General features: G+C 41.9%; 1 protein-coding gene across 1 annotated transcript in view; it reads left to right on the plus strand.

Annotated features, from left to right (window-relative positions):
• SHC3 (SHC adaptor protein 3) overlaps nt 1–17,339 on the plus strand; it is a 208,888-nt gene that overhangs the window by 62,330 nt on the left and 129,219 nt on the right. Inside the window, exon 3 of the mRNA XM_040420297.1 lies at nt 15,800–15,863. Coding sequence (XP_040276231.1) covers nt 15,800–15,863 — 64 coding nt within the window. The remainder of the gene's footprint in view (nt 1–15,799; nt 15,864–17,339) is intronic.

Here is a 17,339-nt window from a genome sequence, read left to right on the forward strand (position 1 = left end):
ATGCTAAACAGAGGAACATGTTAAAATTACTGATATTCCAGAATCAATATCAATAAATTTAAAGAATACCAGTGGAAATCATCCAAACCACAAAGGCACAAAGTCACCATTCTTAAGGGTCAATAGAAACGACTTTGAAAAGTGCAGAAGAGGAGGAAAGGTAACTAATGTCATCATATGCATGGAGTCTTTGTGTTTTTTGTGGCATGGCGTACATTGTATCTAAGCTATCTTATTGTGCTGTACACTTGATATATTGTAAGCTGCATGAGATGCCTACTGTGACTTCATAAAGCATGTGCTATGTTATATTGTCTGCAATGTCTTAAGAATCCATCTTCTGATATCTTATCTTCATTTTCTGCAGGATTGTCTCACCAAAATAGAAGGAAGCCTAAGAGGAGAGAAAAACACAGGTAGGTAGTGTTACATGCAGTTGTGATCCCTTATAACTGACATTATATAATACACCGCTTTTCCATATGGCAGCCACAAGCTCTACAGCAGCCAGTGGCAGCACAAATTTGTGGAAGTTTTACCATTGGCTGTGTGGCTAGGAAAGTTTGCGGCCACCTTGTGAAAACCCAGCCTTAGGGCTCATGCACACGACCATTGTTGCTGGTGCCATTTGTGCACTACATCACGGATGTGGATCCTTTCACTTGTAATGGGTCCGCAATCCGGAAGGTGCGGAACTGGGGCACGGAACCCCATGGAAGCACTACAGAGTGCTTCTGTGGTTTTCTGTCTGTGCCTCCGTACATATTCTATTTTTTTGCAGTTCGAACAGATCACGCATCGTCTGCATTCGTGTGTGGCAGCCACACGGATGGTGACCGTGCATTGGGGACCACAGTTTGCGGTCCCCAATGCACAAAACCGTTTGTGTGCATGAGCCCTTAGGAAAATTGAGATAATTGCATTGTTCAAGCACTGAAGTCTGTGAGATATCATTGCCAGCTGGTGACTCTGCAGTACTTCAGACTGAGCAGTGTCACTCAATGCAAACAAATACAAAGGTACAGCAGCACCCTGCAAGTGCTAAGATTTGTGCAGACATGTAATATTTTATTATTTTATATTGCATGTACAGTACCCAATTATTTCACTTTGTTAGAATGTGCTGACTCATTGCGGCCATACACATTCAATAGCTGTAGGCCGAACTATCAATAAGCCATCTCTCCCGACTCCCTCCTGGCTCCCCTTTAGGCCTCATGCACACAAACGTATTTACATTCCATGTCCGTTCAGTTTTTTTTTGCCGTATATGGAACCATTAATTTTAATGGGTCCGCAAAAAAACGTGTGCATTCCATTTCCGTATTTCCATTCTGCAATAGAACATGTCCTATTATTGTCCACATTACGGACAAGGATAGTACTGTTCTATTAGGGGCCAGCTGTTCCATTCTGTAAAATACGGATCGTTTTTTTGCGGACCGCAAATTACAAATACGGTTGTGTGCATGAGGCCTTACACATACACATTTGGCTCAACCAAACTGTATCTATATTCTCTGTGGAAAGTGGAGAAAGTCGCTGCCAAACATCTCCAGAGAGAACAAAAGGATCAGGCAAAAATATTAATTTAGCCCAATCCTTCTTGTCCCCAACATCATCTGTCAGGGAAGAGTTGGGAGATCTCAATACACATTAAACTGTTGGCCAAACCTGCAGTTCTTGACCATACACTAATGTGTGTGGGAGACTTAAAGGGGTTTTGTCACTTCAGCAAATAGCATTTGTAACGGATCTCCTAGCACTCCGACCGGGTACCTCCGTTGATATATGCTCCTAGTGCTTTCCGAGGACTCCAAGCACTCCACTTGACACCGTAAGCGCTGCAGACCCCACGAACCGCCGAAGCTTGGTTGAGGTCTCACCGTCTCCTACCCACCCTGGACCTACGACAAGGCTCCAGGCTCCAGTGGGTGAACCTCTCCTAAAACCAGAGAGCAGGAACAGCTCTTAAAAGAGCTAGTAGTTATAGCCAGGGGAGTATAGCAAATCTCCCAGCGTATAGCAATCCCCAGCGTTGATCAGTAACCCAAACATCAGCCTCAACATGATAAAGGGTAAAACAGGAACACTTTATTGAGGGCTACCCGCCCGTATTTATGCAGGTCTCCATCTGGTGGACACGCCCCTAGGGGACCAGAAGAAAGACTGTGACACAGGACAGATATGCAGCAACTCAGGATACACAGACACAACACATCCCCACAATGCATCATGGTTTCCTCCTCTCTGCCCTGGAGACACCCGAGGAGTAATCCAATTATCTCTCAGGACAAAGGGAAATCACCAATACACATGTGGGAACAACAGGACAGGACTCACCACCCAAACACACAATGTCACACCCCCACAGCAAACACAGACATTTAACATATTCCCAGACAGCTCAAGTCTGAATGCATATTATTAGGTGAATGGCACTCAGACAACATGAATACAATAAAATGAGCTAACTGGGTACCCTCACATAACATACAATACAATTACACAGACAGATGGTTCTGTCACACATCTCAAAACTCCACATGTCCCCATATGGCTTGGATCTGAGCGCTCAGATGCCACAAACACAGTCAAATCGCCATGGGGTTTAAGTTTTGCATGGGCTGATGAGAGGGCCCATAATCCTGGGGCAAGAGGCTGGTAGCCAGGCCCCTCCAAAACCCAGTGGTGAGGTTGGTTTCGCCACAGCATTTCTCATGTAGAGAAAGTTAATGCAAACCACTTACTAATGTATTGTTATTATCCGTATTGCTTCCTTTGCTGGCTGGAGTCATTTTTCCATCACATTATACACTGCTTGTTTCCATGGTTACGACCACCCTGTAATCCATCAGTAGTGCTCGTGCTTGCACACTATAGAAAAAGGCATCGGCCTCTCTGGTGGCTGGGACCGTGGGAACTCACATAGACTGGTGCTTTTTTTTTATAGTGTGCATGCACGGCCACTGCTGATGGATTGCAGGGTGGTCATAACCATGGAAATGAGCAGTGTGTAATGTGATGGAAAAATTAATCCAGCCAGCAAAGGAGACAATATGGGTAATGACAATACATTAGTAAGTGGTTTGTATTAACTTTCTCTACATAATAAATGCTATTTACTGAAGTGAGACAACCCCTTTAACTTTGTCTTTTGGTTGCTCATGTAGGGGTGGTGTCACGAGAACGGGGTGGGAAAAGGTGCAAAACTGACTCCACCCACACCGCTATCCCTGCCTACTTGCACTTACCTGTCCTAAGTAACGGAGCGCAACTGGGCGGCGATCCCTAACCTGAATAAGTGTGGGAGAGACAAACAAGACAGACAAACAAAGAGTAGTCAATAAAGCAAGGTCTAAACCAGGAGGTCAAGGCGGTACCAGGGAGCAAGCAAAAGCCAAGTCAGAACACTAACCAGGAGTAAATACCAGGAGAAGCAACTTAGACACAGGGAACAGGCAAGGACAAGTGAAAGGCTAAGCAGGAGTCAAATACCAGGAGAAGCAACCGGACACAAGGAGCAAGCGAGGGCGAAGTCAAAACACGAGCCGAGATTCAAAATTCCAAAAACAGGACTATCACAGAGAAATATACACAAGGTATAGGACCTAAATCACAGGCAACCTGTGGCCAGCAGGCTGCCTGTTAAATAGGAGAGAGAAGGAGTCATGTGACGTGGCCAGCGTCACATGACTCATCCCCATGCATACAGTTCGACACTCAGACTCCTCACAGTACTGGGAGCAGAGGACGCCAGCCACGCTAAGGAGGCGTGCACAGCCGGGTCCTCCCCGCCCCCCGGTTGCTCTGTAGACGAGGACGCAGCGCACGTCCTCGCTCTGAACTTGTCGCAGGACGCCGGCGGCACTGAAGGGAAGGAGCGCGAAGCCGGCGCCCTGTGACAGGTGGTACATGTTGGTAATGCACTCCACCAAGGCTTTTTTATATATATATATATATATATATATATATATATATATATATATATAGAGTAAAGCTGGTTCCTCATGTCTCTTTCCTGATCATTATTTAGGCCTAACCCAGAAGTATGAAGTAAGTCTCCTGGTATACTGCTTAGTGTAGGGGCCCATCTGAGTGAGGTAATCTTGTTGTGGCAGATCGGCACACACAGTTTGATCAAAATGTGCGCTAAGAACCTCATATAGAGTAAATACTGTATAAGAGTAATGACATTTAAAATCATACAAATATTACTCTATGTATGCACACAATAATATATATCTGCACACATTTCTGTGCTAGCTGGATACTGTTGTATCTTTGTTTGCTTGAGCAGTGTAACTTATAACAGAGCAGAAAAGTTGGTGACATATACTGTTAATATATGCTCTAGAACAGGGCTGGCCAACCTGCGGCTCTCCAGCTGTTGCAAAACTACAATTCCCACCATGCCATCGGCTGATAGTTGTAGGCTGTCTGGGCATGCTGGGAGTTGTAGTTTTGCAACAGCTGGAGAGCCGCAGGTTGGCCAGCCCTGCTCTAGAAGAACAGAAGATTCTTTTTAAAAACGGATCCGTTATTTTGAGCATCAATTATGATCAGTTTGCAACCATTTTTGTCAGATACAACTTTTTATGCTGTCAAAATTTTTTTATTATCTCTGATGGAAGTGACACAAACTGATGCAAACTGATCATAATTGATGCTCAAAAAATACAAGTCAGTTATTGTTAGTGCAACGTGATGAACAGAGCACAACTGATGCTTATCTTTTTTTAAATACATTTTTATGTTCTTCTGATGAATCAGAAGAACTGACAGCTAAACGATGATGTGAACTCAGCCTTTTTCAAAAAAGGGTTAAAATGTCTTTTTTTTCTGTTTATTTTGCAAATTTTCTTCCTGAAGGCTGTATATGGGGTTAATAACCTTTCAGTTAGCTCCCCCCAACCCGTTTGGCTGGGATGTAGCTCTGGTTAGTTCAACATATAAAAAAAAAGTTAGGGCCGTTAAACCATTTGTGCAAAATTGGGGAAAGATATCTGGTCATTTAAATAGGTTGTGTAGTGGGTAAATATTGATGACTTGTGCCCAGGTCATTTTTTGCAAATCTGACATGTGTCACTTTATGTGGTAATAACTTTGGAACACTTTTACTTATCCAAGCCATTCTGAGATTGTTTTCTCGTGACACATTGTACTTCATGATAGTCATACATTTTTGTCAATATATTTTACCTTTATTTAATAGAAAAATCCCAAATTTACAAAAAAGTTTAGCAATTTTCAAAATTTCAATTTCTCTGCTTTTAAAACAGAAAGTTTACTTAACATTCCCCATATGTCTACTTTATGTTGGCATCATTTTGTAAATGTCATATTTTTTTTTTGGACGTTAGAAGGCTTAGAAGTTTAGAAGCAAATCTTGAAATTTTTAAGAAAACTTCCAAAACCCACTTTTTAAGGACCATTTCAGGTCTGAAGTCACTTTGTGGGGCTTACATAGTAGAAAGCCCCTATAAATGACCCCATTGTAGAAACTACACCCCTCAAGTTACTCAAAACTGATTTTACAAACTTTGTTAACCTTTTAGGTGTTCCACAAGAATTAAAGGAGGATGGAGATGAAATTTCAAAATTTCACTTTTTTAGCAGATTTTTCATTTTAATCCATTTTTTTCTTTAACACTTCAAGGGTTAACAGCCAAACAAGACTCAATATTTATTACCCTGATTCTGCGGTTTACAGAAACACCCCACATGTGGTCGTAAACTGATGTAAGGGCACACGACAGGGTGCAGCAGAAAAGGAACGCCATATGGTTTTTGGAAGGCAGATTTTGCTGGGCTGGTTTTTAGATGCCATGTCCCATTTGAAGTTCCCCTGATGTACCCTTACAGTAGAAACTCCCAAAAAGTGACCCCATTTTGGAATCTAGGGGATAAGGTGCCAGTTTTATTGGTACCATTTTTTGGTACATATGATTTTTTGATCATTCATTATTACACTTTATGGGACGAGGTGGCCAAAAAATAGTTGATTTTGGCACAGTTTTTATTTATTTATTTTTACAGTGCTCACCTGAGGGGTTAGGTCATGTGATATTTTTATAGAGCAGATCATTACGGATGTGGCAATACCTAATATGTATACTTTTTCATATTTAATTAAGTTTTACACAATAATAGCATTTTTGAAACCAAAAAATGATGTTTTAGTGTCTCCATAGTCTGAGAGCCATAGCTTATTTATTTTTTGACCAATTGTATTAGGTAGGGTCTCATTTTTTGTGGGATGAGGTGATGGTTTAATTGGTACTATTTTGGTGGGGCATATACCTATTTGATCGCTTGGTGTTGCAATTTTTGTGATGTAAGGTAAAAAAAAAAGAGGCTTTTTTGGCACTGTTTTAATTTTTTTTTTTTTTAGGTGTTCACCTGAGGGGTTAGATCATGTGATATAGAGCAGGTTGTTATGGACGCGAAAATACCTAATATGTCTACTTTTTTATTTTTTTAACTTTAGCACAATAATAGTCGTTTTGAAGCATAATAAAAATCATATTTTAGTGTCTCCATTGTCTGATAGTCATAGTCTTTTTTTTACTAATTATCTCTGGTAGGATCTCATTTTTTGTGGAATAAGGTGGCTATTTTATTGGTACCATTTTCTTCGACATACGCCTTTTTGATCGCTTTTTTTGACACTTTTTTTTTTTTTACGGTGTTCACCTGAGGGGTTAGGTCATGTAATATTTTTATAGAGCTGGTTGTTACGGAGGAGGTGATACCTAATATGTATACTTTTTTTATTTATTTCACTTTAAGACAATAATAGCATATTTGAAAGAAAATAATGATGTTTTAGTGTCTCCATGAGTGCTATAGTTTTTGTTTTTTTTTGAGAGATTTTCTTATGTAGGTTATCATTTTTTGCGGGATGAGGTGACGGTTTTATTGATACCATTTTGTTCAATATACACCTTTTTGATCGCTTGGTGTTGCTCTTTTTGTGATGTAAGGTGACAAACAAGGCTTTTATTTTCAGTTTTTATATAATTTTTATGGTGTTTATCGTACGGGGTGGATCATGTGATATATTTATAGAGCCGGTCGTTACGGACGTGGTGATACCTAATATGTGTGTTTTTCCTTTTTTTAAATATTTTTTATTATGAAATCTGGAGAAAGGGGAGTTTTTTTTTTTTATTAAAAACACTTTTCTTACACTTTATTTCGGTTATGGGACTTCAACTTTTAGGGGTCTGATCCCCTCTGCAATGCTTTACAATACATCTAACAGGTTGTCTAGGAGACGGGCCTGGGGTTGGATCTCCTGGGCACCCGTAGAAGGCAGGTCCCGATGCCATGCAAGGCATTGGGTAGCCTCTGCATGGCATCAGGCTGCCTTGTCATGCATCGGGTCCCCACTACAGCAGCGCATGGACTCGAGGCGCTCCTTCACCCTCTGCAAACCACTACTATGTCGTGGTCAGCGCTGACTGCGGCATAGAAGGGGTTAATCCGCCGGCATCGCTGTAAACAGTGATGCCGGCAGATACAGCAGGGGTCCGGCTACCAGGGATTGTCGGACCCCCTGCAGTGATCGGCCGCGCACCGTTCAGATGCCCGCCCGATCACCATGACGTACTATTACGTCAAAATGCGAGAAGTCACTGATTTCCATGACGTAATAGCACGTCACATATCTGAAAGGGGTTAAAGTGTCCCTGTACTTTCACTCCTTAAAGACCCTGCCTATTTTCTTTTTAGATACCCCCCCCCCTATGTTCCATTAGCCATAACTTTTATTTTTCCATTCACATCCCATTTTGCCATATGAGGACTTTTTTTGGGGGGGGACAAGATGCATCTTTTAATGCCACCATTTAATTTACCATGTCTTGTATTGGAAACTGGGGGGAAAAAAATCTGTGGGATAAAATTGAATTTTTTAAAAAAAAATTAACTATTCTGCCAAGGTGTTTGGGGTTTTGACATCACTGTGTTCATTGTGCGCTAAAAATGACATGACATCCTTGTCCTGCAGCTCAATATGATTACGGCGATACCAAACTTATATGGTTTTCATTTTAAGTATATAATAAAAAAAATAACTTGGAAATTTTTTGGGGGATTTGCATTGCCATTTTCTGACAGCCATTGTTGTTGTTCTTTTCTGTCTAGAGAGCTGTATGAGGGCTGTTTTTTTTCAGAATGAACTGTAGTTTTTAATAGTACCATTGTATGTATGACTTTTTGATCACTGTTAGGGCTCATGGACAGAGATGTACTTGCTCAGTGCCTGTAAACAGCCGTTCCACAATATTCCAGCACTGGCCATGTGCACTCCGTACCACGGGTGTAGACCTATTGACTTGAATTGGTTTGCATCCGCCAGATATGACTGAAGATAGGGCTTCACCTATCTTTTTGCGGTGCGGAGGCATGGATCAGAAGACCACAGAAGTCAATTGGTCCACATCCACAAGTAGAGTGCACACGGTCGGTACCCATGCATTGCAGACCGCAAATTGCAGTCCGCAGTATGGGCATTGAGCAAGTATGCTCGTGGGCATAAGCCCTTTTTCAATTTTTTGGGAGGGACAAGGTTACTAAAAGATGGCGAATCGTGTGTTTTTTATTTCTTTTCCATTACAGTGTTCACCACCCAGGAATTTTTTTAAATATCTTAATAGTTCAGACATTTTCGGATATGGCAATACCTAATAAGTTAATCCCTTGTCCTATTTGTAACCGAACCCGAGTTTGGGAAATGTTTTTTTACAGTACTAATTAATTTATAAAGTTATTACCCGAAGTCTTGCGAGACTTCACAAAGCAATAACTTGGGCTCATCGGAGCCAATACATTCTAATTGGAATGAAGTTTTAATGCGTAGTTGATTCGTTCATCCCTAGTTGTGATTAATGGGGACCTGAGCACTGAGACCCTCGCTGATCGGTAGAACAAGAAGAAAGAAGCGTTTACACTAAGCGCTCTCTCTCTCCTCGCTTTTGAAGATGGGTTCAGAAGAAAGTCTCTGCACAGGCAACGTTTGTGTGGCGGCTGGGACGGATCCAGACCCATTAAATTTGAATGGGTTCGTGATCCGTCCGTTCCGCAAAAGGATAGAATATTTTTTTGCGGAACGGAAGCAAGGATTCAACGTAATGGGTCCACATCCGTGATGCGGAATGCACGCGGCCGGTGCCCCGTATATTACGGGAGCTCAACAGCCGTGTGAAAGAGGCCTAAGGATAGAGTGGGATACGTTCAGTGTAGGGAACACAGAGCAGAGAGGAGTGACATCAGGATCCTCGTCATGGCCCCTCTCCCTGCACTGTGTGTCCGCCTGCTTTCTTAAGTTAACCCTTTCCCCAGGCAGTTCTGCAGCTCTCACGAGCTACTAAACTGCCTTCATGCCCTCGCCCCTTGTGTCAACCTCCCCTTACCAGATGCTCAGATCGGCAGTAGTACAGATCTGCCTCCTGCACAGCCCTGCCAGCAGGAGAATAGCAGACGGCTCCTCTTCTTGCTGGCAGGACTGTATCGCGCTCCCTCTGCTCTCTGCCTCGAGATATCCTCTTATAACTTCCATAAATGGACAGTGACTTCATAGGAGCCCTCTGAGGAAGCCAGTGACGGATGCCATACATGCATCCATCACCCATAGGCTATTATGGCCTCCGTTAAATGGATGCTTTTACAGAACACTGCAGGATGGTGCTATTCCATGCCATTTTTCGTAGTATACTGATGGAGGGCAAAAGGATACTCTTTTCTCCTCCGTCTGACTAATTAAACCCTATGGACACATTTAATGTGTACGTCTGGGGGGTTCCTGACGTACTCGCTAAGCATAGAGGAAAAACGTGATGTGAACCCACCCTAAAAAAAAGATTATTCTGAGCAGACAAAGAAGATTTGGCATTGTCACCCACTTTTTACATGACACCTAATAGATAAAAAAGTACTACAATAAATATTATGTATTCTCAAAGGCTAAGGGTAATCTTTATTATAATTACAATGTCCTTCTTATTCCTTTCTAGGAGAATGCTTGCAGATCTTGGGACGACCATATAACAGAAAATGACCTCATCGTGTAACCGAGTCTGTGATGTGCACGAAACATACATCCAAATATATCACTTTTCATTGTACTTTAGTTTTCCTATTAAAGCATATTTAATGTTTGCTATGTCTCAGTGTATTGTTGTGGAGTCATCCCTGAAAGGGTCTACTCACAAGGTGTAGTCAAATAGCAATTTGACCACACTGTCTGACTAGACCCTTTTATTCCCACTGTCACTGGTGTTCACACTGAGGCTACCTGCACATGTTGCGGATTACATGTGGCGTTTCCATGCAGATGTTTGTGCAGAAAAGCCTCTGTGTAATACAGTACCAGCAAAGTGAATGTGATTTGCCAAATCTCATGGACTCTTTGCTTTTTTTTTTCCATGTAGAAATTGACCTGTTGTGTGGATTTTGAAATCCACAGCATGTCAATTGTTTCTGCGGATTTATAGTGCAGGTTTCTCCCTTTGCAAAGCGATATCGGGGCAAACCTGCATCAAAATCCGCAAGTAAGGCCTCTTTCACACTGGCAATACACGGGCGCCGTTCCGTGGGCATTCCGCATCACGGATGCGGACCCATTCACTTGAATGGGTCCGCAAATCCAGAGATGCGGAATGGTGCGGAACGGAACCACGGAACGGAACCCTGCGGAAGCACTACAGAGTGCTTCCGTGGGGTTTCATCCCGTACTTCCGTTCCGCAAAAAGATAGAACATGTCCTATCATTTTGCGCAACGGCCAGATCGCGGACCCATTCAAGTGCATTTTGCGGGCCGCAGCACAGCACGCGCCAGTGTGAAAGAGGCCTAACACATGCAAATTTTAGTGTGGATTTGGTGTGGAAACTCAAAAATCGACACGAAAATTGAAAAGTCAATTTGTAAACCCACACCCATGTGCAGGTAGCCTAAGGCTTCATGCGCACAACCTTATTTTTTATCTGAATGCTATCCGCATTTTTCGCAGATTATAGAACGTGTCCTATTCTGGTCTGTATTGCGGACAAGAATAGCTCTTTTCTCTTGATGGGAAAGAGCAAAATGTGGAAACTAAAGCACATGGAAGATATCCATATTTTTCGGATCAAAATACGGACACGGCCAAGTGCGTGAAGCTTCATCAACATTTATATGCCTTGTTCGGCGTCGCCCGCATGGAGGATTTTGTCCATGGAATTTGGAGGCAGTGCTGCTATTCATACGGCCATGGATTATCATCCACAAGCCCCATTTAAATTGCAAAAGTGCGCAGAAACATTTTTTTCCTTTTTTTTGTTTAGCAGCACAGGTCCTGATCAAAGTGTTGCCGGCTTCAAGGCTGGACAACCCCTTTAATATTTTGGAGTATTATTATTATGTATACTACTTGTGTCTAAACTATTGCTGTATTTCCATGCAATAAATACTGAGTCTAAAATCTGTAATTGGCTATGTTCACACTAACCTTAAAGAGGACCTTTCATGGGATTATGTGTTACAAACTGGTATGCTTACCAGTTAGGACTGCCCCTATAGATGCACTTTTTTTTTCTAAAATACCCCTCCGGTCTTGCACTGTGTCCCCCGCTGTTTCTGGAGCCTGATATGTTAATTTATACCATATGTTAATTTACAGGGAGGAGGAGACATTTGGTTTTCTCAATGGGCGTCTCCTTCTCCCTGTAGCACGGTCCAATCACAGAGGAGAACGTCACAGCCAGGGAGAAGGTGAGCTGCTAGAATGACAATGGGGAGGAGGAGGTCAGTATTGCTCACATTGCAGGCCAGTTCATTTTCCCCACGTGAGCAATTAATATTTTCATTGAAAGAGAGCTGTTACTATATTTGTGCATCCATCTTATTATCTGCCTGCAGAACTTGCACATTGCAAAGGTTTTGTTGGCTGGCATTATAGAAAATTCTCACACAGAGACATCACCAGTGCAGTGGCCGGGTTTGGGGTGGTCCCAACGCTGTGTTGTGTCCCATCGAGGTGTCACCACATGTTGCTGCTCTCTTGAGGGGTTGGTAAGGCTTAGTTCATACCAATGGGATATAAGTCGAAAGAGTCAGAGTTTGCAGTAGACCAGTGTCTCTCTGGCAGAACAAGGTTCTATGCTGAGGAAAGGCCTGAGCTAACTGTCCCTCTTGCTCTCCCTCTCTCAGAAGACCCTGGTCAAAGGGCCCTTGGACCAGGGTCTATGGCTCAGTGGTCTGGGTGGCCCTCTGGTCACACGGCTGGTGACCCAGGGTTTTTGGCAGGGTATAACCATCTCAGTGTCTTCTTTTGGTCACTCATGCAGTCTGGAAGAGTCACTTCTACTAAACAATGGTCCCTATCTGCAGAAAAATAGGAGCTGTAACTGCTAGAAGCACAGCCTAAACAGAAACAATGTTGCAATTTCAGTCTGTCATAGACTTGTATAGTTTCAATACAAGTTTGTGGAAATGACTAAGCAGTTTTTCCAGACATAAACAAGTCTTCAGACATAAACAACAGGGCTAAACCAAATAGTCAAAAGGTCAGTGTGTCTGTTGTTTACCTCCAAACTTCTCACTGCATAGATAGAAAGTCCCAAAGTTTTTCAGTATTAGCTGGCTGTGCACTAACCCTTTCCACAGTGCAGTACAGATATAGTGCAATAACATTACAAATGAAAAGCAGGATATGTTACAATAAACGTGCAAAATGCAGTTCAGCACTATAAAACAGTATAAGTGTAAACAATGGCATAAATCATAGTTAACCATTCCAAGTGCACAAAAGTAGTACGGTAAGTTTATGATGTTACCTAGAAACAATAGGGACAAATGTCCACAAACGTCCATAGTCCAAAGTACCCTTGCTCAAGGGCACTATACCATCAGCACTTGTAACAATACTGTCACTATTACCACCACCAACCCTAGGTCTTACAGCTTTTTATCGCCAACATATAGAAAAGAACCGGATGGCAGTGCTCAGCATCAAGGCATCCACAAGACCGGAGACACACGTGGTGGAGTGGTAGCTCACATAAGGACAGCGGCGGTGCTCAATCCAATGAACAGTCCAATGAAATATCAAAATAGTGAAGAAATGATGGCACTCATCGCAATAGTCCAACCTTTCTTTATTTTTCATCAACAGACGTATAAAATACAATGGCGGCAGGGGTACAGTGCGTCAATGCATCATTCTTATGTACCAGCGCCGATCCTGATTGTCATGCGCACATGCAAACAAGCATAGCGATACCATATTACACATTTAAAATCAAAACAATGCTAATATGTTGAATCTTAGATGCTTACAGAAAAACACTTAGGCCTCTTTCACACGGGCGTCATGGATTTGGGCCGGATAAGATGCGGGTGCGTCGTGGGAAAATGCGCAATTTTTCGGCGCGAGTGCAAAACATTTTGCAAGCGCGTGAGAAAAATCGGCATGTTTGGTACCCAGGACTTCTTCACAGAAGTTCGGGTTTGGGTTAGGTGTTGTGTAGATTTTATTATTTTCCCTTATAACATGGTTATAAGGGAAAATAATATAATTCTTAATACAGAATGCTAATTAAAATAGTGATGGAGGGGTTAAAAAAAATATATAAAAATAATTTAATTCACCTTAATCCACTTGTTCGTGCAGCCCAGCTTCTCTTCTTTCTTCTTCTTTGAGGAAAAGGACCTGTGGTGACATCACTGCACTCATCACATGGTCATTCACATGATCCATCACCATGGTCCTTTTCCTCAAGTGGATTAAGGTGAGTTAAATTATTTTTTATTTATTTTTTAACCCCTCCATCACTATTTTACTAAGCATTCTGTATTAAGAATGCTATTATTTTCCCTTATAACCATGTTATAAGGGAAAATAATAATGATCGGGTCCCCATCCCGATCATCTCCTAGCAACCATGCGTGAAAATCGCACCGCATCTGCACTTGCTTGCGGATGCTTGCGATTTTCATGCTGCCCCATTCACTTCTATGGGGCCTGCGTTGCGCGAAAAACGCACAAAATAGAGCCTGCTGCGATTTTCACGCAATGCACAAGTGATGCGTGAAAATCACCGCTCATGTGCACAGCCCCTTAGAAATGAATGGGTCCGGATTCAGTGAGGGTGCAATGCGTTCACCTCACACATTGCACCTGCGTGGAAATCTCGCCCGTGTGAGGCCTTACAGCTTTTGAGCCTACAACATCACTGTCTCTCACTTTGACTACAGAAGACTGTAAAAGCAGGTCTGCCCAGGCAGGCTTATTTAATGTTTTGTCCAGATGTGAGCTCTTTTCTTTATTGCCACCGCCACATCCTCATATGATGTCATCAACACCTCCTCCTCACCCTGAGCCAGTTCCTAGGTCCTGTCCAACAAATAATCATTATCATTATTATCCCCACCACTTTTCTCAGACTGTGATATATAATTCCCACCACTGTATTAGCCCCAAGTACTACTACTACACAGTTACAAGTGCCCATACCACTACCACTACCATGGCTGCAAGTGCCACTACTACCATCACCAACACAGCTATGAATTTTAATCATGTCCTCCATCTCTGCCTGATCCTCCTCCTTTTGGTCGTACACATGGTCATCAACAGAAACATTACTTTCAATATCTTCCTTAGCACCCGGGATGCTGTCTTTTAGGACTAAAAAAGGTGCTGCACTAGATGGGGCTTGTAAAGACAGAGATGATGGGAAAGAAATGGTTCTATCTGGCCTAAAATTAATTGTAAAGGAGAAGGAGCAGGTGGAATGCACTGAATACTGGCTCAAAGACATGGTGTCAGACTCAGAAGTAACATCATCCTACTGGGACTGAGATGCCATCCACTTCCTTCTAAATAATACTTCATTGTCTACCAGAGGCAAGAGACAACTGTGACCTGCTGTTACTGGCCGGATGGCTAATGCCGACAGTGCTGCCGCTGTTACTTGTGCTACAGCCACCCACATTCCCACTGGTGGATGACATGGCATGGGTTTTTCCTCTTACATTATGCCATCCATTGCCACCCTGTATTTTACCAAGCATTTTAATTTTAAGCTTGCACTGTATTGCTGCGTGTTGCTGATGTTACACTTGGTAAGTTTAGCACAGAATATTGGAAAGGCCACTGGGCTTCTGCCTGATGTCAAATGAAATAATATTCTGAGGATTTATTCCCTTTAACTAAATTTTCTAATTGCGTGAACATTGTGGGACATTTTATTTTAGTGCCCCCTTATTGAACTTCTTTGTAATGTACAGGTCTTTTAATTTAATAATCATATTACCTCTCATACAGTATAATGTTATGTGCTGTGAGATTTTGCATGAGGTCATAAATATCTTTATTTCAGGTTCATATAGATTTCTTTTATTGATCTATTCCTGGTTTTAGCTTAAAAAAAAACTTAAAAACTGTCATGTGTAAACAAGGCCTAGTTTCATGTAGACATTTATATGCTTTGTTAAACATGAAACCTGAAGGGGATGGGAGTATAAAAGGAATGTGGACGCTGTACATGGCAATTATGCACATGAATATAATATGATTGTATTATAGCTAAGTTTTGGTACCTCCTATGATGCCATGTGCTTGCATGGAGGTGTTTTTGTATGCGCTCCATGTGCCACTGTATGAAAAAAATTGTATCATGCTCTATTGAATGTTATATGGTGCTGATTTACCATAGATTGTTTTTTAACATATATAGATATTTAATCAGTTTTAATATCAATGTTGTAGTGTCTATGAATTAATGAGTATTGATTTATGTTTTTAATTGTAGAGAGGCTTTTAGCAGAGTATGTGAAGCTGTCCCTGGCACCAAAGGAATATTCAAGAAAAGAAAGGTAGTCAATTCTCTACCTTAATTTACTTTGGTTTTGAATTTTTTTTTACATTTTTTATGTCAAATGTTTTCATTCGTGAGCTGGGACATTGGTTGCAGGGGTTCCATCCTACAGACCACCAATAACAAAAACACATTAGGCTGAGTTCACATCAGCGTTCAGCCTTTCCATTCTTCTTGCATAGTTATATAGTTAATATAGTTACATAGTTAATACGTTTGAAAAAAGACGTAAGTCCATCAAGTTTAACCAAGGGATAGGTGGGGATGCGAATCCCAGAAGGAAGTGAGATTCAGATTTTTACACATTTTCATAAGCATTAATGTCATTTACTTTTAAGAATTCATCTAAACCCTTTTTAAAACTGCCCACTGTTCCTTTTGTGGCCACATCCTGAGGAAGTCTATTCCACAGATTCACAGTTCTTACAGTAAAGAAGCTTTGACGCTTCTGGAGACTGAACTTTTTCTTCTCCAGTCGGAGGTAGTGCCCCCTTGTCTTTTGAGGGCATTTCACATGGAACAGTTTTTCACCGTATTTTTTGTATGGACCATTTATGTATTTGTATAGGTTAATCATGTCCCCCCCTTAGACGTCTCTTCTTAAGACTAAATACATTTAATTATTTTAATCTTTCCTCATAACTAAGACCCTCCATGTCCCTTATCAGTTTAGTCGCTCTCTTCTGTACTTTTTCCAGCTGCGGAGTGTCCTTTCTATGGACTGGTGCCCAGAACTGAACTGCATATTCCAGATGAGGCTGCACCAACGCTTTGTATAGTGGTAATGGAAGGGGATAAGGATCACGGACAGTAATGCGATTAGGCTCATGGAAGTCCAAACTTGGCCTTAGAGTTCAGTCCCTTTTCTTAACAAAGAAGAACCCTGCATCCACTGGGGATTTGGATGGTATAATATGTCCTTTAGCCAAACTCTCGGTGATATATTATCGCATGGCAGCTCTTTCGTGTTCAGAAAGATTATATAACCGAGACTTGGGCAACCTAGCTCCAGGAACAAGGTTGATGGGGCAATCATACTCCCGATGTGGAGGTAACTCCTGGTCTCCACTTTCAGAGAATACATCAGAAAAATCAGAAATGCAATAAGGTATAACTTAAGTGGTTACAACAGAAAGCGATGTGCTAAGACAGTTGTCAATAATCACTCCAATCCAGAATCTGTCTCGCTTGCCAATTGATGGTAGGATTATGTTTGCTTAACCATGGTAAGCCTAGCACCAAGGGAGCAGGCAGACCCTCCAGCATAAAACATGAAATGGATTATTGCTGAAAATCACCCACTTTTAAACGGATGTCCTGCACCATTTGTGACAAACATTTCTTTGTGAGTGGAGCGCAATGAATTGCAAATCTCTCCGTGAGGCGTCCATCAATATGTACAGCAAGGGACATGGCCACCTCTAATGACTCAGGATATTCGTGAAACGCCAATGCATCCTTCAGGCTCTCGGGT

The sequence above is a fragment of the Bufo bufo genome, chromosome 2 (genome assembly GCF_905171765.1).
Source record: "Bufo bufo chromosome 2, aBufBuf1.1, whole genome shotgun sequence".
In the NCBI taxonomy this organism is placed as follows: Eukaryota; Metazoa; Chordata; class Amphibia; order Anura; family Bufonidae; genus Bufo; species Bufo bufo.